This window comes from Oncorhynchus clarkii, chromosome 11 (assembly GCF_045791955.1).
Source record: "Oncorhynchus clarkii lewisi isolate Uvic-CL-2024 chromosome 11, UVic_Ocla_1.0, whole genome shotgun sequence".
Classification (NCBI taxonomy): domain Eukaryota; kingdom Metazoa; phylum Chordata; class Actinopteri; order Salmoniformes; family Salmonidae; genus Oncorhynchus; species Oncorhynchus clarkii.
Window position 1 is genome coordinate 14,555,990 of NC_092157.1, and position 25,199 is coordinate 14,581,188.

The 25,199-nt window shown below is 43.0% G+C and overlaps 1 protein-coding gene across 5 annotated transcripts; it reads right to left on the bottom strand.

The window, feature by feature from the left end:
- Window positions 1–1,378: 1,378 nt before the first annotated feature.
- On the bottom strand, window positions 1,379–23,845 carry LOC139420243 (serine/threonine-protein kinase Sgk3-like). Of its 5 annotated transcripts, XR_011635484.1 has the most exons (19): window positions 23,656–23,782; window positions 19,576–19,831; window positions 15,595–15,678; window positions 14,889–14,961; window positions 14,518–14,593; window positions 14,132–14,207; window positions 13,722–13,771; window positions 13,497–13,554; window positions 12,766–12,849; window positions 12,520–12,651; window positions 10,194–10,306; window positions 9,472–9,508; window positions 8,775–8,861; window positions 7,013–7,108; window positions 6,736–6,891; window positions 6,413–6,502; window positions 6,120–6,295; window positions 2,901–3,029; window positions 1,379–2,800 (listed from the first exon to the last, which is right to left on the bottom strand). XR_011635484.1 is itself a non-coding variant. In XM_071170109.1 (18 exons), the coding sequence occupies exons 2-17, from the start codon at window positions 19,699–19,701 to the stop codon at window positions 6,128–6,130; spliced, it is 1,506 nt and encodes a 501-aa protein (XP_071026210.1). In that variant the 5' UTR covers window positions 19,702–19,831; window positions 23,656–23,782; the 3' UTR covers window positions 2,852–3,029; window positions 6,120–6,127. The 5 variants fall into 5 exon arrangements, 2 of the variants coding, with proteins under 2 accessions (XP_071026210.1, XP_071026211.1); XM_071170109.1 differs by lacking the exon at window positions 1,379–2,800 and having other exon boundaries at window positions 2,852–3,029; XR_011635483.1 differs by lacking the exons at window positions 1,379–2,800; window positions 2,901–3,029 and adding an exon at window positions 4,152–4,939 and having other exon boundaries at window positions 5,471–6,295; window positions 23,656–23,845.
- Window positions 23,846–25,199: the final 1,354 nt, after the last annotated feature.

Below are 25,199 nucleotides of genomic sequence, written 5' to 3' on the forward strand. Positions count from 1 at the left end.
AAATGCACAATAACGAATAGTGGGAACGGGCTTTCAGATCATAGTGATGTGCTTTTTATTTTGTTGTGCCCCTGATGAAATGGGGTACATTTTTACTATTACTTTTCAATCTGACAACACTGAAAAGATTTCCCAAACTATAAATATTGTTTACAACTGCACTAGGGCGACATATGGCTCGGAAAACCTACCTCAATCCAGGGATGAGATGAATTGTCCCATTAACAGTCCCTGCCCAACTGTTACACGAGAACACCTGCTACCACATTGGTACCCTTGGATCTTCTCTGCTACAAGGCTCAGATCTGTCTGGATCACCTGTGTGGGAAGGAGAACACCATGCCCCCCAGCACTACCAAAGATAAATCCAAATGGGGTCCATCACAGAGCATTTTGGGGGCATCTAATAGTGTGCATATGTATTTTCCAGACACTGGATCACCAGGCCGAAAGGCCTCAGTCAGCTGGGCAGGGACTGGGTGCATGTCCTACACAATGGTCAGCATGGCTGGTAGCTAATACAAAGGGTGCTTCAGAACAGAATAGTATCCTTCCTGGACCAGAACTGGGCAGCCCCCCACCCTGTGTAAAAATACTTTGACCTACAACCTTAACATTGAAGTACATATATTTACCGCTACCGTTTCTTGTCCATCCTGAATTGGTGCTGAAGCCAAAGTAGAGGGGACCTGAAGGCATCTCGTCTATTCTCCGGCTGGGTTTGTTTGGGCGGCAGCCTGTGGGAGCAATTAACTGCTTCCTCTGGAAAGAGTAAATAGTCTTCCCTTCCTGTTTTTCCTACATAAAGCACACGCCTAAATACACAGTTGGCTCAGAGATTTGATATTTCTGCAGTCCGGAATACATTGTCAGTAGAACTCCGCACTGGCAAAGACAATGTGTGATAAGATAAAAGGCTTCAAATTGCTCACATGGAATGGCATTGTTTCAGAATCACCACATCGGACAACACAATAGGGGACACTCATTGGGGGCACATTTATCAAGTGATGTAGTCCAATACATTTGAAATCATAATGTAAATTGAACATTAATGAACACAGTGAAAGCCAACAATGACCAACCGCTGTTCCCAGCACTACACTGTCAGTCCTGGGGGTCTTGTTTGAGGGGGCTGTGGACTGCCAGGGTGCTGAAACTGGATGGGAAAGGACATCTGTTTGTCAGCATCCACTCTACACGTTGTGTATCACAGGTGGGGCCATAATGTTTCTTCATTGTTTTGACAAGACAACACATCAGCTAGAGTTGAATAAGACTGGCTCCCAGGCTACACAGTAAGCAGGGCTCAGCACCTGACATGGTGTCCTTGCAGCATGGATGTTGGCCGTGCCTGCTCCGTCTCACCCCGAGACAGCCAGGCCCAGGCTGTACGTCATCAACCTAAAGGCCAAATCAAACCAAATGCGAACAAGCATTGCTATGTGTAGATGCAAGAAAAAAAACGTGCTTTCTAATTTGAAGCGCACGTCGCTTTGACGACAGTGATGCTCTGTGCCCCTCTGTTTTCTGTCATTCACTACCGTGCATTCTGATTCCAGTGTGTACAGGCGTGGGAACCATAACACTCAGGGGGGGTTGTCTTGCTGTCACCTGATTATTTGAGGAACATGCAAGGTAACTACACGTCTCTGCTAAGAACAACACAGGAACGAGGCCCTCAGAACAAAGATCTCACTGTGTGCATCGTGCGACTCAACTAATGACGGTTTCTTACACTTATTAACATATATGTTTAGTAATGTGAGCTCGTTGTGTTGAATTCCTCCAGAAGACTATGTAAATACTGGCACTGAGAATCACTGCTCTCTCGGGGGTAATGGCTGGACAATGTTATTGGAGGGGACAGGAACACCTAATCTCTCACCCAGGGGCACTACTGCATGGCTGGCTACTCAAACGTCTGTTTATTTTCACCACTTCGCCCACTGGGGTTGGGCTCCAAAATGGTTTGTTTTCAAAAAGGAAGTGAATATTCATGAATGTCTTAGTAACATTTTCTAAGGAGATAATCGAAGTCACATCTATTGAAAAGAAAATCATGAATTGCAATACAAATCAAATGTTATTTGTCACATGTGCCGAATACAACAAGGTTAGACCTTACAGTGAAATACTTACTTACAAGACCTTAACCAATAATGGAGTTAAGAAAATATTGAATAAATAAACGAAAGTGTCAACAAAAAAGTAGAACAATAAAGATGCTATATACAGGGGGTACCGGTACCAAGTCAATGTGCAGAGGTACAGGTTAGTCAAGGTCATTTGTACATGTAGGTAAAGGTAAAGTGACTGCATAGATAAACAGTGAGTAGCAGCAGTGTAAAAACAAGGGGGGGGGGGGGGGGGGTCAATGTCAACTTTGGGGCTTTCCTTTGACACCGCCTGGTATATAGGTCCTGGATGGCAGGAAGCTTGGCCCCAGTGATGTACTGGGCTGTACGTGCACATTACAAAATGTTTGGGCAAAATTACCATTATGATACATTTACCAGAATGTGAACCTACCTCTGAGAAACAGGGTGACAGACATGGGATAAGCTCTACCAGATGCTTGTCGGTTTCAAAACCGTATTGTATTTAAACAACAGCTACATGTAAGCATGGCATGTGAGGCTACTTCATCAGATATCATTCAGGGACAGAGCCAATTAGTGGCGTCATTCTCACCTCCCAGCACATGGAACCACGGGGAAACTCAGATCCAGGGTGTCCTCAGGGAACGGAGGGAGGCGTGTAAACTTCAGGATCACATTCGCCTGACTGTGTATTTTCTCTACGAGGGAGAGACAACAAATCTCATGGGGAGTGACACAAAACGTCAATTCGGATATGTTCCAAATTCAAGATTTGAATAGGAGATGTTTTGGACTTACTGACTGAGATAGTGCCGTAGCTTTGAGGGGTCACAGAGCACAGTCACCCAAATCTAGGATCCAGTTCCATTAGGTCAGAAGGGTTCACACTGATACAGAACAGATACACAGCCTCACTCTGCTAGGGATCTGAAGGGAATATGAATTTGGGTGATATTAGTTGACTTTATAATATATAGCTAAATCAAATTGGACAGATATAACCATCAGTTATTTATCATAAGAGCTTCCTGTCATCTATGAAGGTCTGCTTCTCACGTCACCACAATCCTGTGGATACAGGGTTGCCTAGGTTACCCCCTCTGGACCACATGACACAATCCCAGTAGCTACACTGACAGCTCATTGAAAGCTCTTGATGGCTAGCCTACCACTAAACTTACGTTGAATGGTTTGCAGTCTTCAGCAAGTTGAAGAGCTCCACTAATGTCTAAAGACAAAACAGACTCTTTCAATAGGAAATCATTTTCAATTTTCTGTTACTGACAAACTAGCTAAGCTAGTTACCTACAGCTTTCAGCCACAGAGACCTCAGTAGCTAGCACGGGACCTGCACCTGACAGTCGCAGCCGTCGGCCACCTGAACATAAGAACTGCGCGCGTCTGTAAAGTACAGACAAGACAACCAGCCAAGTCACCCATCTCCATATACAGTGCATTCAGAAAGTATTCAGACCCATTGACTTTTTCCACATTCTGTTACATTACAGCCTTATTCTAAAATGGATTAAAACTCTTTCTGAGTGAACATCGGGTTCTTGGTCACCTCCCTGACCAAGGCCCTTCTCCCCTGATTGCTCAGTTTGACTGGGCAGCCAGTTCTAGGAAGAGTCTTGGTTCCAAACTTCTTCCATTTAAGAATGATGGAGGCCACTGTGTTCTTGGGGACCTTCAATGCTGCAGACATGTTTTGGTAGCCTTCCCCAGATCTGTGCCTCGATACAACCGTCTCAGAGCTCTGTGGACAATTCCATTAACCTCACGGCTTGGTTTCTACTGACAAGCACTGTCAACTGTGGGACCTTATATAGACAGGTGTGTGCCTTTTCAAATCATGTCCAAACAATTTAATTTACCACACGTGGACTCCAATGTAGAAACAGCTCAAGGATGATGAATGGAAACAGGATGTACCTAAGCTCAATTTTGAGTCTCATAGCAAAGGGTCAGAATACTTCTCTTTATTTATTTTTAATACATTTGCAAAAATGTAAAAAAAAAAAAAAATTAAAACAACTTTTCGCTTTGCTATTATTGGGTATTTTTTATTTAATCAATTTTAGAATAAGGCTGTAACGTAACAAAATGTGGAAAAAGTCAAGGCGTCTGAATACACTGTACATCCTAAAACACACTACATAGTTGTTTCATTCTTATTTTGTGTACAGGACTTCTCATTAAATCATTATATTGAACAATGAGGACTGTTGACCACACTCACTACCTAGAAATTGTGTGAAAACCCAAAATGGTGGTGGTTGAGGATTTGAGTAATATCAGTGTCAATTAAAGCAATATTAAGAGATGTAAGCTATAATACAAACAGGCAAGCAACCAACATAGCTAGAAAGCAATCAGATGGCTCAGCATCTGTTTGCAAGGTAAAGTCATGGATGGAGCCATCACAGAAAAGGTCGATGAACTTCATCAAAATATGAACTGAAATGACCTCTGTCAACACAAGACTCTATTCAGTGACCTCTCAAGTATTCCCCCATTGAGAAAAAAAATGAACTAAGATAAGCCATCTTTTAAAGAGAGAAGATACAAAACACAATTCCTTTCAGCTGTTCTTCTGAGAGAATATAATATGTTCACTGTCATTTCATTAAGGTCTGTTTTTAAAGTGGAACAGAAATGATTGAGGAAGTTGTTTCATTCCTCACTTACACTTTTAAAGCTAGAATCCTTAGTTGCTCCATACTTATTTTGGGTTCTAACGGGTACAACAGGTGAACTAAGTTCATGAGGCATTCGTGAGTTATAATCAATGGGTATATACACTGAGTGTACAAAACATTAAGAACACCTTCCTAATACTGATTTGCACCACCTTTTCCCCTCAGAACAGCCTCAATTCATCAAGGCATGGACACTACAAGTTGTCAAAAGTGTTCCACAGGGATGCTGGCCCACGTTGACTCCAACACTTCCCACAGTCGTGTAAAGTTGTCTGGATGTCCTTTGGGTGGTGGACCAGTCTTGATACACACGGAAAACAGTTGAGCGTGAAAAACCCAGTAGCGTTGTAGTTCTTGACACACTCAAACCGGTCCGCCTGGCACCTACTACCATACCCCGTTCAAAGGCACTTAAATATTTTGTCTTGCCAATTCACCCTCTGAATGGCACACAATCCATGTCTCAATTGTCTCGAGGCCCAAAAATCATTTTTAACCGGTCTCCTCCCCTTCCTCTACACTGATTGAAGTGGATTTTAACAAGTGACCTCAATAAGAGATCATAGCTTTCAACTTGATTCACCTGGTCAGTTTGTAATGGAAAGAGCAGATGTTCCTAATGCTTTGTCCACTCAATGTATATACCCATTGATTATTGAAGAATATAACTCACGAATGCCTCATGAGCTTAGTTCACCTGTTGTACCCGTTAGAACACAAAATAAGTTTGTAAACAATGTAAATGTAAAAAAAACACTGTATAGCCTCAAAACTATACATTTGATATCATGGATTTTATTTGGGGGATTAGTTTTACCCATCCCATCCTGAAAAGACACTGAATGTGTATCTTTTCTTCAAACAAAAGGACCAACATTGACACCCCTTTTTTGTGGATCAACATAAGCCAACAAACAATACGTGTCAAGAAAGATGGCCTACATTTCTTTAAAATATATTGTTATATAAATATAATTAGGTAAAAATAAAGATTTCTTGACACACTGCAGCCCAAACCATATTCATAAGTGCTGTCTGATCACAACTTCTGCTCGCTTTACGGGTTCATCCACAGTAGGAGTTCCCTTTTATTCAAAAGAATCTGGACAGGTTAAGGCACTGTTCTTCAGTCCTGATCCTGGAGACCAGCAGGGTGGGCAGGCCTTCCTTCCAGCCCAGCACTAACACACATGATTAAACTAATCGACAAGCTCTACTGGGTTGGAACAAAAGCCTGCATACCCTGTGGATCAACAGGACCATGATGGAAGAACACGGAGTTAAGGCAATTTCACAGAACTCTGGGGCAGGGACTCACAGCGAGTCTCATAGAAAGGAGTCATCTGAGGGTGGTGCATAGGAGAAACCTAGGAAGGCATCATCAGCCTCCATCACGATGGCGTTGACTATGGAATCTTCAGTATAGCACACAGAGTTCGTAACAGTCTCGCCTGTGAATTCTGGATCAAAGTTTGTGATGTCATGAGGAGAATTCTGCAAAATAGGGGAAAAAACACCAACATTCAGTTAATTCATGCCTGTGGTCTGGTGTCTTACATATCGGTGTGTATCTGTGTGATCAGAATCAGATATAATCCTGAGAACATTTACCACATTGGGAGTGAATGGAGGTGGAACCTTCCTCTGTTCCAGGTCATCCCAGTTGATCTCTGAGAAGAAGTAGTGCGCTTTGATCTCATTCTGAAAAAAATATAGAATATAATTCATGGTTAGGTTCTAGAATGACCAAGGCAATTGTTATTTACTTCATACTGATAAGTGGTGTAATGCAATCCATCTGGCCAGGATAAATTAACACTGCAGCTATTGAGCAACTCCTTGTCATGACAATATTTCTCCACCAGAGGGAGTCAGATGCCATCAGCTATGGCAATACACTAGTCACAGTTGTGAGACTGATGCTGACCACTCACAAAATCATCTCTGGAGCCCAGTCTGTGTGTGCCGTCCTTCTCCAGTAGAGCCTGCAGGAGGGACCAGGCCGTGTTTGACGCTCCGGGACGCATCATCAGGGGCTTGTGAAGGATGTTGTCATACATCTCATGGGTGTCTCTGCTGTAGAACGGAGGCTGTGGAACAGAGGGGAGACAGCTGTATTAGTGTAAGGGCAGCGTGTGATCAGGCAGCATGTCAAGGGTGCACTGACAGTAAATGTTGTTCCGGTTTTCATTGTCTTCAACAGTAACTCACCAGGCCAAAGAGCATTTCATAGAGCACTGATCCCAGACACCACCAGTCCACTGTGTTGTCATACGGTTGTTTCCTCAGGACCTCTGGAGCTAGGTACTGGGGAGAGGACAGAGTTACACACATTATCATTAACTGGCCTATTCAGTCTCAATCCAGAACAGTGGTCTAGACTAGGGTTGCAAAGGAAGGGCCCTTATCACATGTAAGATATATAAAAAAATCAAATTAGAAGATTTTCAAATAAAACAGAATGACAAATGATCTTAAATATAAACCATCAACTTAGTGAATACAAGTGTTGAATAACATTTTGAACACTGTTCGCCACACAGATGGCCCATTATCCTCAGTCAGTACTAAATAATCTATAGTCATTGTGGAATTTTGGACAGAGTAGACCACTTACAAATTTCCTCACTTTCTCAATAAGGCCGGTCAGGAACGAGTAAAACAATCAAATCACAAGCATTCTCTACTTAACAAACTGAAAATGACACTGCCATTCATGAGAGATGTGTCTAGATGAGTCAGCTGGTAAAGGATTTCAATCTATAGTAACTCAGGTAATATATACTTTCTTTTTTGTACTTTTTACCCCACAATTGTCGTGATAGTCAATTGGTAGTTACAGTCTTGTCCCATCGCTGCTACTCGGGAGAGGCGAAGGTCAAGAGCCGAAACACGACCATGCACAGCTTCTTGACACACTGCTCGCTTAACCCGGAAGTCAGCTGCACCAATGTGTCGGAGGAAACACCGTACAACTGGCCACCAAAGTCAGCGTGCATGCACCCGGCCCACCACAAGGAGTCACTAGAGCGCGATGGAACAAGGACATCCCAGACCAGCCAAACCCTCCCCTAACCCGGATGATACTGGGCCAAATTGTGCGCCGCCTCATGGGTCTCCCGGTCGTGGCCGACTGACACAGCCTGAGATCGACCTCGGGTCTGTAGTAACGTCTCAAGCACTGTGATGCAGTGCATTAGACCACTGCGCCACTCAGGAGGCCAGGTAATATATACTTTAATAACTTTAAAAATGTATTCATATATACTGTATTCATTTGATTGACTTTTTTCACAACTGCCACCAGTTTTAGACCAAAACATTTACAACCGACATGTTAAATAGGTGCATAAAAAAGATTTTCACCAGAGAGTTCCTGAATGAAATATCCCTCATATTTATTCATACATGTATTTAACATGTCGGTTGTAAATGTTTTGGTCTAAAACTGGTGGCAGTTGTGAAAGAAGTCAATAGATTAAAGATTTGCAGAGTGAATAGAAAATGATGCATTCATTGATTAGATGCTTTTTCTTTATCTACAAGAAACTCATGGACAATTTGGACACCGATATAGAAAATTAATACAGTATAAACACATTATTTAAAAAAACGTTATTCAAGTATATATTACCCGAGTTACTATAGATTGCCATAGAGTCAGGTAACTTTGGTAAATTACTGGTAGCTTTGCAACCCTATTCTAGAGATGAAAAGGTTCTTATTACATACACTGCCCTGGAAAACATTACTCAAGCCCATTCTATACATACTACTGTATATGGCACTTAAAATGGAGACAGGCATGTCAAATTATTAACCACTTTCATGCCTCCCTCTTCTATTTTCATTATGTACCATTACCTTTGTTAATAATTAGTAGTGACTTGACACTAAATTGTGGCATGTCATGTGAACGGCAGCAAAAAGAACACGTGGCATTAAATCGACTGCACTAAACGCTTAATGTTACCTCGGGTGTCCCACAAAATGTGCTTGTCGTCTCGGCTTGGGAAATGCCTTCCTTGCACAACCCGAAGTCAGTCAAAACTATATGTCCCTTTAAAGAAGGGGAGACAGGGAACATTTTAGACACTGTTCGCCACACAGATGGCCCATTATCCTCAGTCAGTACTAAATAATCTATTGTCATTGAGGAATTTTGGACAGAGTAGCCCACTTACAAATTTCCTCACTTTCTCAATAAGGCCGGTCAGGAACGAGTAAAACAATCAAAATCACAAGCATTCTCTACTTAACAAACTGAAAGTGAAATTGCCGTTTGTGACAGATGTGTCAGCTGGTGAAGGATTAGGCTTGTTTTCACCACAGATGCTTGGATTGGTTTGTTTGGTACATTCAAATTCACATCTCATAATTTGTTCCACTGACTTGTAGTAAACACTTAGTAAGGGCTTTACTAAAGTACAACTTTTAACTGAGGTTAAATTGAATTGCAGAATTATTTGGGGTAATGTAAAAATACAAGGTAGACTACAGCCATGGGAGGATGCTTCCAGTTTCAAGACACATTTGTATGTGAACAGCTGTTTGTAAACAAACAGCCTGCATAAGTTTTGCTAGTGCAGGTTGTAATGAACACAGCCCTAAGCTACGACACAGAACGGACTACTTACGCACTGCAAACCGAGTTAGGATGTCACACTTACTTCAGAGTCGAGAAGGATATTTTCTGGCTTCAAATCCCTGTGAAAAAAATACATTTCATGAACATTCATTATCCAAAGTCACTGTTATTGGATAATAGAATTGTGCTTAATGGATTACAATGGCTATTGTCTTCTGGGAAAGTGGCCAATTGAACAGCAAGAGGGTATCAAAACAATCAAATAATGAAAAGAGAGGTTATTTAATCTTAGTGATTTGCATCCAGACATGATCCAGTTGATTACAATGTACATGATTAACAGAACCAGCATTACACTAAACTGAAACCACAGGCAGAGTGGATGGCTTGAGGTACTTGTTAAGGGAAAATTGCCCTCACATGTCAATTCATGTATGATTATACACGTGCAACCGTGACGTTTGACTTAATGAAAATTACTACAGTGGACGGCTTTAAATAGGAACACTTCAACATGTTCACAAAGATCCAGGAATTTCCCATAAGATGCCATTAGAAATGGGACTTTTCCCAATAATTGAAAAGGGTGTGTTGCATGCACTGCTCATTCAGGATAGTTATTGTGGAAAACCGTGTTTTACAGCATAGGAAAATTCTTTACTACAGACCTCCAGCAGCCAGCTGGTGTACCAGAGCAATGACAACTGGGCCTTTGTAACACAAACTGGATTTGAACCTGGGTCTGTTAGCCTGTTGAGTGAAAGTCCACAAACATTGTTACATACGCACAAACAACCCACGTACCTGTAAACTATATTAAGAGAATGCAGATAGCCCAGTGCGCTTGCCATTTCTGCGATGTAGAACTTGGCTCTGGGTTCCGGAAAGGTCTGTTCTTTTTGAAGATGGAAGAAGAGCTGGAATCATAGAGGACAGTGAGACAGTTCCAAAGGACATGGTGAACTAATAGGAGCATGACGTGATACAGTTCCCACCACTAATTTTGGCGCCCTTAGTAGATATGAGCAAAACGGGCTGTGAAAAAAAATGTCTTTGCTGTGGTTAGAGCGTTGGGCCAGTAACCGAAATGTTGCTGGATCGAATCCCCGAGCTGACAAGGTAAAAATCTGTCAATCTGCACCTGAGCAAGGCAGTTAAACCCACTGATCCCGGTAGGCCGTCATTGTAAATAACTGACTTGCCTAGTTGAATAAAAGGTTAACACATTTTTTATTACAAATTCAATTATCCTCTTGGTCTTTCATTCAAAAATCAAACCTTAAAATGATTGAAAAAAATACATGAAAACAATATTTTCCTTCCAAACGTGTACCACAATTATTGGCACCCCTAGAAATGATCACCTACATAACCTCAAGTTGTTTGGGAGGGTTGCCATAAAAAAGCCTTTGCTGTCATCAAACAACAAACTCAAGCCTACAGTTTGCCAAACGTTACTGGAACTTTCAATGGGACCAGGTTCTATGTTCAGATGAGACCAAAATAGAGCTTTTTGGAAACAAACATGGTGTAGACAGAAAGATAGCCATGCAGAAAAGCACCTCATCCTCACTGTGAAGTATGGTGGTGAATCTTTGATGTTGTGTGGCTGTTTTCTTCCAAAGGCCCTGGACAACTTGTTAGGATACATGGTATCATGTACTCCATCAAGTACCAGCAGATATTAAATCAAAACCTGCCTCTGCTAGGAAGATTAAACTGGGCCGTGGTTGGATCTTCCAGCAGGACGATCCAAAGCACACCTCAAAATCAATACAAAAACTGTTCACAGACCACAGAATCAAGGTATTACCATAGCCATCCCAGTCCCGACCTAAACCCCACAGAAAACGTGGACCTCGGAATCTGAAGAGATTCTGTATGGAGGAAAGATCCCTTGCCATGTGTTCTCCGACCTCATTACAGGAGAAGACACAGAGCTGTTATCTTGGCACAAAGTATTGAATGAACAGGTGCCAATAATTGTGACACACCTTTGAGAAAAATATTTATGATAAGAATTATTTTTTTTACTTTAATTTACTTTAATTAAAGGTTAGATTTGTTTTAAATGAAAGACCAAGAGGATAAACAAAGATATTTTTTTAACAGTACATTTTGCTAATATTTACCAATGGGTGGCAATATTAGTGGAGGGCACTGTATTTCGACAATATTTAGCCCAGGTTGCTAACAATTGTAGCCGAGTCATGACACACAGCCATGGGTCAAAGTTCCTGCCCTGTCTGCAAATTCCACATCACTATTACAATTGTCTCAAGCAGCACGTTGAGGGGATTAACTGAGTGCCTGAATACTAGCATCAACATGACATGAGCTACGAGATTAGCCTCAGCTCCCTGGAAAAACACCATGTGTAGCTTACTGCCAGTTCCCAGATTCTGTGATTTAGGAGGAGATATCTAGCATAGTTCCCCCCAGCTAAAGCACATACTGATGACAACGGTAATCAGAGACGTTACCTAAGGCCCATAGCCTTCAGATCTGGAATATCCATAGGCCTCTGTAGCTTTTTGTAAAGATATCGGTAGTATTTCAATACAGTCAACATATTTTTACAGACTTGCCATTATACCAATGTTAGAGAAACATTACAAACCTTCCATATTGTCTGAACCACTCTTGGTTTTGGCTCTTTTTGACAGTCCCAGAATGGTATGTATAAAAATGCAAATAAATATTTTTACAAGAGTTAAATTGGCCAACACTGCACTAGTGGTCAGGAGGCATTTATTCAAATGTGGAAATTCAGCTTTCACCAACTGCACAGTTCCTTTTTTTGAAAAGGAGGCGTTGAGCTTCGAAATGTATGAGTTTATCAACACCTACTACATAGCTAAAACAAGTATAGCTTAAAACGAGTATAGCTTAAACCAGTGCTTCTCAAATGGTGGTTTGGGAGTGGATCGCAACAGATTATGTTTGGATAGTGTATAAACTTTCAATGTAAATTCTATTTCATCTGGGTCTGTGGAACCAGCCCCAACGTTTATAAAGGGTCCTTGCCCTCAGGCCAGGGCTCATATCCCAGGGCTTTTTAGCAGGTTTCCTGTGTTTTGATCTCAGTGACTCAACAGTATGTCTTATGAATAACAGTGAAACTACTCACTTCTCCCCCGTTGACAAAATCCAAGACGAAGTACAACTTGTCAGTGGTCTGGAAGGAATAATGCAAGCCAACCAGGAAAGGGTGTTTCATGTTCTTCAGTAGCACATTGCGCTCCGCCATGATGTGTTTCTGCTGTTGGAAACAGGAAACATTTTACTATTGGGGTGAACGTACAAATAACATACCCAACATCGAGAAACAGAATAAGAAACATGTCCAATTCAATAATACTCTGGAATAAATTACCTCTCTCCTGTTGAGGATGACCCTTTTCTGCAGGACCTTGATTGCGTAATACTTTCCATCCAGTTTCCGTTTAGCAAGGAGAACCTTCACGCGGGCGAGAAGAGACAGCATGGTGGACTCGCTGTTAAACCCCCCCAGTTACCATAGCAGGGACAATACGGTACAAAAATCACTTCTCAAATAGAAAGGCTTTCTAATAATAGACAAAGTAGTAAATATTTTTGTTACCACACTGGAAGACCAAACTAAATACCTGATCGTTTCAATATTCATTGTTTGTGTTGCTGTGATTCTCTTTTGGAGTGACCTACTTCAAGACCCAAGACCAGAGGTTTCAAACTCATTCCACGAAGGGCCTAGTATCTGCAAGTTTTTGGTTTTTCCTTTCAATTAAGACCTAGACAACCAGGTGAGGAGAGTTTCTTACTAATTAGTGACCTTAATTCATTAAACAAGTCCAAGGGAGGAGCGAAAACCCTCAGATACTAGGCCCTCTGTGGAATGAGTTTGACAAGAATGACCAAGACATTATAACGGCTGTAATATTAGAGTTGCAAAATTTCAATAAAATCCCTGGTTTTCCTGAAATCCTGTTTGGAGAATTACAGAATCAGGAGGAAATAAGCAGGAATACCAGAATCATCCAACCAGGATATCTGGAAAAGCAGGGTATTTATTGAAAGTTTTTTTGCAACCCTGCGTAATGCACTGTATTATACATAATCACATACCTTTCCAAAGCTCCCCTTTCCAATGACTTTGAGAAAGTCAAAGTCTGTGGGCTTTGCACTGAAATGTGGAAAACAAAAAAGGTTGGCAAACAAAAGTATCTAGAAATATATTTTTAGAACAAATGAATGGCTATGACAAGGCCTGCAAAGGTTACTTGGAGGAAAAAGACATCCAGAAAGCACACACATTTTCACAGGTCAATTTAATGTGAGACTATAACCTACTGTGGATTTCCAGACGGTCCCAGGTTAATATTTCTGGAGGTAGAGCCGTTCTGTAAAACAGAGATGGAACAGATTATCTGTTAAAAACACAGGTTAAAAAGTGAGGCCATAGGATCTAAACCTTTATTCTGCCAGAAGTCTCTAGGGGTTTGAACTACACATACTGGACAGAATGACAATGCTGATAATGCAATATACGAATCTGCTGCATTATTACGGTTGTATAATGCAATCAATGATCCCACATTGAAAATACAATATCCAACACAGAATACTTCAAGTATTCATTTGTGCTGTATCAGAGCAGAGATGTTGGTCAACATTTCTTCATTTGAAAGACATGACTCTTTCAAAGATTGAGCGGTCATATCTCCTTCCCTGAGACATCATACGGTCCTGTCATCGCCTACCTTGTCATCTTCGTCTTCTGATGGGTCTGAGAAGTTTTGAGATTTGTCCATCTGCAGGAATGCTCTGACATCAGGCCTGTCAGATCGTTGGCGAGAGAGAGGTCACATGTTAGGGGTCTGACAGACACACAAAGCCACAGCTGTTAGAAAAGCACTGCTTTTAGACTCCATGTTAAACATCACTGGGTTAGGAGATACTGCCATAAAACAGGGTTAGATCCTCCCTTTGTCACAGACCTAGGATCAGCTGATCATCCCCAGAACCTAACCATACCCATTAGGGAAGAAAACGCTAAACTGACCTTGGATACAGATTGATTTGTCAAACCATCCGAGTACAGTGCAATAAATCAGGTCATTTTTTAAGTCAGTTGTAGAATACTTACTGGTTTCTGAGCTGAGGATGTGAGACCAGTCTTTGAATAAACTCATGTAAACCTGTTCTTCTTTGCTTGATAAACTCTAAAAGAAATGGAAAATGTTATAAATAGTATATTTAATATTGACCCTGTATTCACAAATGAAAGACAAGTTCTAGACACAAAATCACTTAGTTGTTCTGGTTTAGTTTCATATTATCCATAATCCAGTTTGTCATGTGTACATGATCTAATTTGTTAAACATTTAAAATAAAAAAAATACTGGGCTGAAGTACAGAGGAGAACAGAGGGGCATGTATTGATTTCTGATCTACTAAAAACATTGAGTGCAGTTACAGGTACTTTTACCAGACAATGTCAGATTAATCAATGTCACCTGGGTCAAAGTTGTCCCCAAATATTCTCTTGGGTGGGATTTTCAAGTTCAAAGATGGAAACAGTTTCCTCAACTGCACAAAAAAAAGACAGACAAATCAGATTATATCAAAGATGAGGATAGGTATGTCATGGGGACCAAAATGACTCTCCATCTCTACCCCAACCATGAGAGTTGAATTACCTGATTTTCGAAATGTCAACTATACACAAATCCACAGTAATAGTGTCTAAATACAGTGAGTAATATAACGTGTGTGAAACGTCATTAACACGTCTTACAACATCAACTCCGCAGGTTTCACCTCGAGTCAAAAAATAAAAAAAAGAGCCAACACATAATTTTAAAAAAAAGCTAAGACCTTCAATGTTAAAACATCTGATAAGGTAAGGGATTCTGTTTTGATGAGGTAAGGGATTCTGTTTTGATAAGGTAAGGGATTCTGTTTTGATGAGGTAAGGGATTCTGTTTTGATAAGGTAAGGGATTCTGTTTTGATAAGGTAAGGGATTGTGTTTTGATAAAAACCGAGCTTGGCCCAGTTTAGTCAGCTGATGTCTGATGAAATGGTTTAGTAAGAAAGGAAGCCTGCAGTCTTATTACAACACGTATTTGTTACACAGGAACACTTCCATGTAGCAGAAAAGCTATAAAATATATATTTGTCCTCCGAAGATGGAATAAAAAAAAAAAGTAATTCCACTTACTGTGTTGTAGAGCTTGTCAAACTCTGCGTATCGCCTGAAGACAAACCACTCATGTCTTCCTACATTGACCATCACTTTGTAAACCTGGACAAATGTGGGGGGGGGGGAAACACATTTTAGTATAAATCTAGACAAGAGACATGATGCCCTACTTTCTATAGATACTGTAATACTGCAGTCTGCAATACAAAGCCTGTTGAACAGCTGTTGCCACAACAACACTATAAAAGAATCCCCATACTAGGTTTGTCTTACTCCTAGCAGAACTCGGCTAGGCGAAGCAAAAGTTTGTACCTCGCATACTCCCTTAAAAAGACCTTCGGTTGAAAAACAGAGAAAAAAAAGCAGTAATATTACTGTTTGTCCCTCTTGAAACACCGGAGCAATAACATAACCAGTGTACAGTTCCTCAAAATAGTCTGAATTAATCTAAGATAAATCAAGATATCTTTAAATCATTGACATTTTTGCAGAAGAGGTCTTAGTCGCACAATTTTACATCTAACTAAGATGTTTGGTGCAGTATTTGTCAAGTTAAAATGTGTATAGTCGACTCACGTTGAATGACAACAAACTTCATTAAAGAATCCCGTCCATAGTTTCCACTCCTACTATGAGTAGTACCGTTGACCGACGAAGGGGCATAGACTTTGTCTATCGAACTTCAACTTGTCTCAACACCACCACAAACAAAAATATCACAGCATTTTGTCAGAATACAGTGAGGGAAAAAAGTATTTGATCCCCTGCTGATTTTGTACGTTTGCCACTGACAAAGAAATGGTCAGTCTATAATTTTAATGATAGGTTTATTTGAACAGTGAGAGACAGAATAACAAAAAAATCCAGAAAAACACATGTCAAAAATGTTATAAATTGATTTGCATTTTAATGAGGGAAATCAGAAAGATTTCTGGCTCCCAGGTGTCTTTTATACAGGTAACGAGCTGAGATTAGTAGCACACTTTTAAAGGGAGTGCTCCTAATCTCAGCTTGTTACCTGTATAAAAGACACCTGTCCACAGAAACAATCAATCAGATTCCAAACTCTCCACCATGGCCAAGACCAAAGAGCTCTCCAAGGATGTCAGGGACAAGATTGTAGACCTAGACAAGGCTGGAATGGGCTACAAGACCATCGCCAAGCAGCTTGGTGAGAAGCTGACAACAGTTGGTACGATTATTCGCAAATGGAAGAAACACAAAAGAACTGTCAATCTCCCTCTGCCTGGGGCGCCATGCAAGATCTCACCTCATGGAGTTACAATGATCATGAGAACAGTGAGGAATCAGCCCAGAACTACAGGGGAGGATCTTGTCAATGATCTCAAGGCAGCTGGGACCATAGTCACCAAGAAAACAATTGGTAACACACTACGCCGTGAAGGACTGAAATCCTGCAGCGCCCGCAAGGTCTCCCTTCTCAAGAAAGCACATATACATGCCCGTCTGAAGTTTGCCAATGAACATCTGAATTATTCAGAGGACAACTGGGTGAAAGTGTTGTGGTCAGATGAGACCAATGGAGCTCTTTGGCATCAACTCAACTCGCCGTGTTTGGAGGAGGAGGAATGTTGCCTATGACCCCAAGAACACCATCCCCACCGTCAAACATAGAGGTGGAAACATTATGCTTTGGGGGTGTTTTTCTGCTAAGGGGACAGGACAACTTCACCACATCAAAGGGACGATGGACGGGGCCATGTACCATCAAATCTTGAGTGAGAACCTCCTTCCCTCAGCCAGGGCATTGAAAATGGGTCATGGATGGGTATTCCAGCATGACAATGACCCAAGCCTCGTTGACCAAGACTTGGCGCACCGGTACCGCTTGCCGTGCGAAAGCAGAAAGAACAGCCTATGAGTAGGGTGGCTGGACTCTGACGATTTTTAGGGCCTTCCTCTGACACCGCCTGGTATAGAGGTCCTGGATGGCAGGAAGCTTGGCCCCGGTGATGTACTGGGCCCTACGCACTACCCTCTGCAGTGCCTTACGGTCGAAGACCGAGCAGTTGCCATACCTGTTAGGATGCTCTCGATGGTGCAGCTGTAGAACCTTTTGAGGATCTGAGGACCCATGCCAAATCTTTTCAGTCTCCTGAGGGGGAATATGTTTTGCTGTGCCCTCAACACAATGGTCTTGGTGTGCTTGGACCATGTTAGTTTTTTGGTGATGTGGACGCCAAGGAACTTGAAGCTCTCAACCTGCTCCACTACAGCCCCGTTGATGAGAATGGGGGCGTGCTCCTCCTTTTCCTGTAGTCCAATCATCTCCTTTGTCTTGATCACATTGAGGGAGAGGTTGTTATCCTGGCGCCACACGGTCAGGTCTCTTGACCTCCTCCCTCTAGGCTGTCTCATCGTTGTCAGTGATGAGGCCTACCACTGTTGTGTCATCAGCAAACTTGATGGTGTTGGAGTTGTGCTTGGCTGTGCAGTTATGAGTGAACAGGGAGTACAGGAAGGGACTGAGCACGCACCCCTGAGGGGCCCGTGTTGAGGATTAGCGTGGCTGATGTGTTAATACCTACCCTTACCACCTGGGGGTGGCACGTCAGGAAGTCAAGGATCCAGTTGCAGAGGGAGGTGTTTAGTCCCAGGGTCCTTAGCTTAGTGATGAGCTTGGAGGGCACTATGGTGTTGAACACTGAGCGGTAGTCAATGAATAGCATTCTCACATAGTTGTTCCTTTTGTCCAGGTGGGAAAGGGCAGTGTGGAGTGCAATAGATATTGCATCATCTGTGGATCTGTATCCAAATTAGAGTGGGTCTAGGGTTTCTGGAAAAATGGTGTTGATGTGATCCATGACCAGCCTTTCAAAGCATTTCATGGCTACAGACGTGAGTGCTACGGGTCGGTAGTCATTTAGGCAGGTTACCTTAGTGTTCTTGGGCACAGGGACTATGGTGGTCTGCTTGAAACATGTTGGTATTACAGACTCAGATAGGGAGAGGTTGAAAATGTCAGTGAAGACACTTGCCAGTTGGTCAGTGCATGCTCGGAGTACACATCCTGGTAATCTGTCTATCCCAGCGGCCTTGTGAATATTGACCTGTTTAAAGGTCTTACTGACATCGGCTGCGGAGGGCGTGATCACACAGTCGTCTGGAACAGCTGATGCTCTCATGCATGTTTCAGTGTTAATTGCCTCGAAGCGAGCATAGAAGTAATTTCGCTTGTTCGGTAGGCTTGTGTCACTGGGCAGCTCTGGACTATGCTTCCCTTTGTAGTCTGTAATAGTTTACAAGCCCTGCCACATCCAACAAGCTTCGGAGCCTGTGTAGTACGATTTGATCTTAGTCCTGTATTGACGCTTTTCTTGCTTGATGGTTCGTCGGAGGGCATAGTGGGATTTCTTGTAAGCTTCCGGGTTAGAGTCCCGCTCCTTGAAAGCGGCAGATCTACCCTTTAGCTCAGTGCGAATGTTGCCTGTAATCCATGACTTCTGGTTGGGGTATGTACATACAGTCACTGTGGGGACGAGGTCCTCAATGCACTTATTGATAAAGCCAGTGACTGATGTGGTGTACTCCTCAATGCCATCGGAAAAATCCCAGAACATATTCCAGTCTGTGCTAGCAAAACAGTCCTGTAGTTTAGCATCTGCTTCATCTGAGGGGCTTGACCTCTGACCTGAGCTGTGATCTGGCTAGCTTAATGTTCCAGTTGGTAGCTTGCTAGCACTCACATGACTGCTAGTGCCATCTTGAAAAGGGGCATTTGGTAGGTCCCTCTCTTACATTTTTCTAAGTAATGAGAAAGCTCGGAAGGAGGCAATGTTGAAAAGTAATCTTTAGGCATTTTGTACTTTTCTTAAATTAAGTTTTGTAATTGACTAAAACAATGAGACAAAAAAAATTTGTTTGAAAAGTTCAAGTGCTGTGAAACCAAGGTAACCAGGGGTTATTTTCCTCCCAAGGCGGGTGGGCCGCAACATTTTATCTAATTCCGACTGGGAGTGTACTAAACTCATTACTTACAGTGTAGCGCTTCTTCTTGTCCCTCTGCTCATTGTAGCAGGGAATGCTGACATTGGGGTAGCAGGGAATGCTGACATTGGGGTAGCAGGGAATGCTGACATTGGGGCAGCTGGACTGCTCCTCCATCCTGAGCTGGAGCGGTCAGAGTTCAGAGGTTTAAGGGTCAACAGGTCAAGCCCCTCAGCACTCCTGCACAGCATCCGGTCCTGGACAGAGCTCACATTGACGACTGGACCATCCCAATCCTGGTTCACTGCTGTGTACAAGAGATGAGAGTGATTAGACTATAGATAGAAATTTACTCTAGAGAAGGGATACTGCTCTAAATTCCATATAAGAGAATGAGCATACCTGCTCTATCATGTTACATTTCTACCTTACAACCCTCTTAACGTTTCAACCACCGGAATAAACCACAAGCTTAGCCCCCACACGTTGATCCTGTGTGGAGCTGATTGCAGAGCACTGTCAAATGGATCCTCAGCAGTTGTGGAGGGAGCTGGTGGTTCTAGCTGCTAGCGTGGCAGAGAAGAAACCACACTGGGGTCATTGAGCAGCAACATCAACAGCAGGCTCATCTCATCCTGGGCAGACAGACATTAGGCTACCCTGCCAGGCCTCCCCCTGTTACACTCCCCTTCAGTTTCTCACTTGTTACTTGACCTATACAGCCACTATGACCCGTTCAATTCTTTCCCTCACTATTATCCACATTTTCACCTCTCCTTCTCTTCCCCACATGCCTACAATCCCTTCCTACCCCACCCTCTTTTCCCCAATAGGCAGACCCAGAGCTGCATGACCTCCTTCTCCCCTCTTATTCCCTCTCACCCCACACACCCCCCCTCCCCACCCTCTCCCTCCCCACCCTCTCTCTCCCTCCCACCCACTCAACCTCTCGCCCCACTCCCCCCACACATACATACACACCCTCCCAACCCACCAACCTCCCTCACCCCACATACACACTCCCTCCCTCTCACCACACATCCACCCTCCCTAGCTCGCCACCACCCTCCTCCTCCTCTCGCCCCCCACACATCCACCCTCCTCTCGCCCCCCCCACACACACACACACACCCACTTGCCCCCCAGCCCCACTCACACCCACCCACACCCACCCACCCTCTTCCCTACTCCCCCCACCCCCTCCCTCCCACCCCACACACCCTCCCCCCCCCCAAAAAAAACACCCCCCATACTCCCTCACCACACCCTCCCAAAAAACACCCCCCATACTCCCTCTCACCACACCCACCCTCTCTCCCTACACTCACCCACCACCCTCCTCTCGCCCCACACACACCCTCCCGCCCCACACACCCACCCTCTCGCCCCACTCACACCCACCCCTCGCCCCACTCACACCCACCCTCTCGCCCCACTCACACCCACCCTCTCGCCCCACTCCCCCTCCCCACACATACACCCTCCCTTCCCACACCCACTCTCTCGCCCCACACATACACCCTCTCACCCCACTCCCACCCCCCCGCCAAATTCACCCACCCCACACATACAAACCCTCCATCCCTCATGCCCCCCCAAAAAACCACCCCCACCCCCAAAAAAACCACCCCCCCACCCTCATACACACCCGCCCTTCCCACACCCACCCTCCCTTCCCACACAAACCCTCCCTCTCGCACCACACCCACTCTCCATCGCGCCCACCCACCCACCCTCCCTTTCACCACACACACCGTCCCTCTCGCTGCCCACACACACACACGCTGGGTCTGTGACATTCTCCCTGGCTCTTGTCAGAGTGTGGAGGACTGGAGGTATTTATAGATAAACTTCAAAGAGTCAGCGGAAGGTTGAGGCGCACAGGCTAGTAAGAGACCTTTAGGAAGCTGCCCAGTGGGACCACCAAGACAGGAAGAGGGGCATTGTAGAGACCACTCTACAAAGGTCGTAGTAGCCTATATGGAAGTCATCTTGAAGACCTTATTCGTGTTCAGATTTGTTAACGTTTACATGCTGATTGCGTCATGTCTGTTATCTTGTTAGAAACAAAGCTCTTTGTTTGGTGGCGCGACGCTGTGACTGTGCCTTTGTTTCCGAGTGAGGTCAGCTAGCATGTTAAGTCATTTCTCTCAGGCCCTGGCATTGTGTGCTCGGTGTAGGCTATAACACGCTGGTAGAGTTAGTTTAACTGTGCTGTACTGAATGTCCCGAGTCGAGAGATCTAATTCAACTCACGTAGTAGTAACGACATCAAGGGAGAAAGCCTGTTAAAATGCACAAGTGCAGGGATCGTCAGTTCCAAACTCAATTCAAATTCACATCTATGCAAGCCTGGCAAAATGACTGCGGGTCACCAGGCAGAATCCACTTTTTAACATACCAGAAATACTTTTGTTCAAAAGATAAATAAACTACTCGCAGTCTAATCTATAGCATACTCCTTCATTTGGAATGCAGAATATACTTGATTAATATTCTTGATGAATCCGCAACCTCAAACCCATATTACAGTGATACACATGATCACATAGGGGGAAATCAGACTTTAGCCCAAGTTTGTGTTCAGGGGATTTAGGTCACTAAATAAATATATCAAAAAGAAAATGAATCCTCACATTCTACAACAAAAACACATTCACTGATTGCCAGATGTTGTGCACTTTGTTACAACACTGGGCTTGAATTAACTTGTGCTGACAAGCTCAAATGTATTGCTATCAGAAATAACCCTCCTCTTCCAGGTTTGTTCAGACACACACATCCTTGCGTTCTGGACATCCTCTGAGGATGTTGAACAATCTGAACGGCATCATTTGTAGGAGTCTCAGCAGCACACCGTATCTTGTCAGCGGTTAGACTGAGAGGTCAGGAAACTCTTGATAAACAGAAGTGAAAGAGCAACCAGGCGTGGCATGAACCCAGTCAGTAAGCTGTGTAGACATTGGGGGACTTAGCCATTGGGGGGGAGGGGGCTCAAGTAGGAAACACACCCTAAACACACCCTAAAATGACTACTGTGTGGTAGATCCGCCAGTCTCAATACACCAACGTCAGTTATAGATTTTCAGAGATATTCATCATTCAACTTTTTGGCCTATTTGCAGATTTAAAATGCTGCAGTGTTCAAATAGTTTTACTCATCAAGTTCTGGTCTGTTAGTTCTCAGTGGTGCCGTTTACAGCCATAATTCCCAATCCTGAGACGTAGAGCTTTATGAGACATAATGTGAGTTTGTCTCTGTGTATTATGGTAGTTGGTTCATCTGCCGGCTGTGACCAGCCAGACAGTGTTGTGTTTGTTAATGGTGGAGGACTGAGGCGTCTGGACTGGACTGCTGGTTAGGCAAAACTCGGATTAATCAGGCTGTAATACACAAGTCATCGGTATATACAGCCTGAAACGAATGCCTGCAAAATCGTGTTAACGTTCCTTACAGGCCAGAATGTTGAATACAATGACATTTAGACTTACTAGTTGTTACATTTTAGCCTACATACAGTCCCATCATAACAAGAGTGAAGTCTCAATCCCAACAGGGAACACTGCACTGACGTGAAATTACAAGTGGAAAAGTAACGTTACACACAGATGTTCACATTGAAGACATCTGGGTGTTCCATGAACAGACAAACAGGAAAGAATAGGGGTATAATTATTAGTCCAAACAGTTGCAGAGTTTGTTCGGTCCCTCTCCGTTTCGTTCCGTTTACTTTCGTTTAAAAAACTTTTGCAACAGAATCGGCGTAATTTTTTATTGAACCTTTAAATTAACTAGGAAAGTCCGTTAAGATCACATGTGTGTGTAATGAATACACCCAGGACTTAAAAAAAGTGTTTGTTAGTTGAAAAACGTTAGGTAAAGAGAGAGCGCTGGGCTCGGTTTCTCAAAAGCATCTCAAGAAAACTTAGCCTTACGATGCTTTTGGGAAACCAGGTCCTGTAAGTTGCTGTTACTGAACATATATTTAACTGAATAAAAAGTTACTTAATGACACCATTTAACAGTTTTAGGGCTGTAGATGGCACACCGATATTGAGGCAATGATATGCGGTGAGTTGCATAGACATCTTGTACGACAATATTTCAGAAAAGTATACGTGTAAACATACCTCCAACTAACTCCAATGACGTGTCGCGCTGAAGGCAAATAAATGAATGGGTCAGTAAAAAACGGTAAAGCGTGTACTTTCTACCATCCACTCCGAGCTTCAGTGGAGGGGTAGCTCGAAACAGGAAACATCTAGAGGTTTGTGCTCAAATTCAAATGAAATGAGTCACGGGACCACACTTCAACTGGATGAAAACATTTAGGTGGAAACATTAGCAAACAGTACCCCTGCCCCCTAGCGGTGGAACATGGACAAGGCCACAACCTAAACCACGTTGTTCCATGTGAAATGAGTGTGTCGTTGACACAAGATCAACAGCCCACTGCATGTATGTAGAGCGTCATCTTTAATGGCTATTAAAGGTCTGTCTGCCTGTTTGGTCATTTCTTGTAACTTTTGTTCTATTCTACTCAATTGTATTGTATTATAAATATATTATGGTCTAGTCTGTTATGTTTTTTATATTCTGTAATTATATTATTTGATAGTTAGAGCACATGGATGTCCAAATCCTATCTAGCAGGTGTCCCTTCCATTCTTGAAATTGTCTCTACATGCTTGGCGGTGCTTATATCATAACTGTGAAGGTTGACCTCTCCCTGACAGGAGGCTTGGTGACAGGAAGAGAGCAGTCCTGCAAGCTGCAGCGGCACCTTGAGGTCAGCATTAAAGTGCTCCAAGGAACTATACTTGGCCCTGCCTCCCTCTTCAGGAAATATTGACTCATCTGTCAGATATGTCCTCAACCGGTACCAGTAGATAAAACACCTCCCTGACCAAGGCCCTTCTCCCCCGATTGCTCAGTTTGGCTTGGTGACCAGCACTAGGAAGAGTCTTGGTGGTTCCCAAGTTCTTCCATTTAAGAATGATGGAGGCCACTGTGTCCTTGGGGACCTTCAATGCTTCAGAAATGTTTTGGTACCCTTCCCCAGAGCTGTGCCTCGACACAATCCTGTCTCCTGATCTCAACGGACAATTCCTTTCAACTCATGGCTTGGTTTTTGCTTTGACAGACACTGTCAACTGTGGGAGCTTCTATAGACAGGTGTGTGCTTTTCCAGATCATGTCCAATCAATTGAATAGTTGGACTCCAATCAAGTTGTAGAAACATCTCAAGGATGATCAATGGAAACAGGATGCACCTGAGCTCAATTTCGAGTATCATAGCAAAAGGTCTGAATACTTTATGTAAATAAGTTATTTCTGTTTTAAATTTTTTCATAAATGTGCAAAAGTTTCAAAACCTGTTTTCACTTTGTCTTTATGGAGTATTGAGATTGACGAAGGAAAAAACATTTTAGTATAAGACTAACGTAACAAAATGTGCAAAAGGTGAAGGGGCCTGAATACTTTCCGAATGCATTGTTCATGTAGGTTTATCGTACTCAAATTATGTAACGTCAAAGTAGTTGTACACAAGGGGGCAGCAGAACGTCGTTTGAAATAGAGCTGTCATTCCACGGATGATGTCATCCATACAGTAAGTACTCTGTGTGCCAGGATCTGTTAATAGTACTACAGAAGGCATACTGTTTTGTTGTTA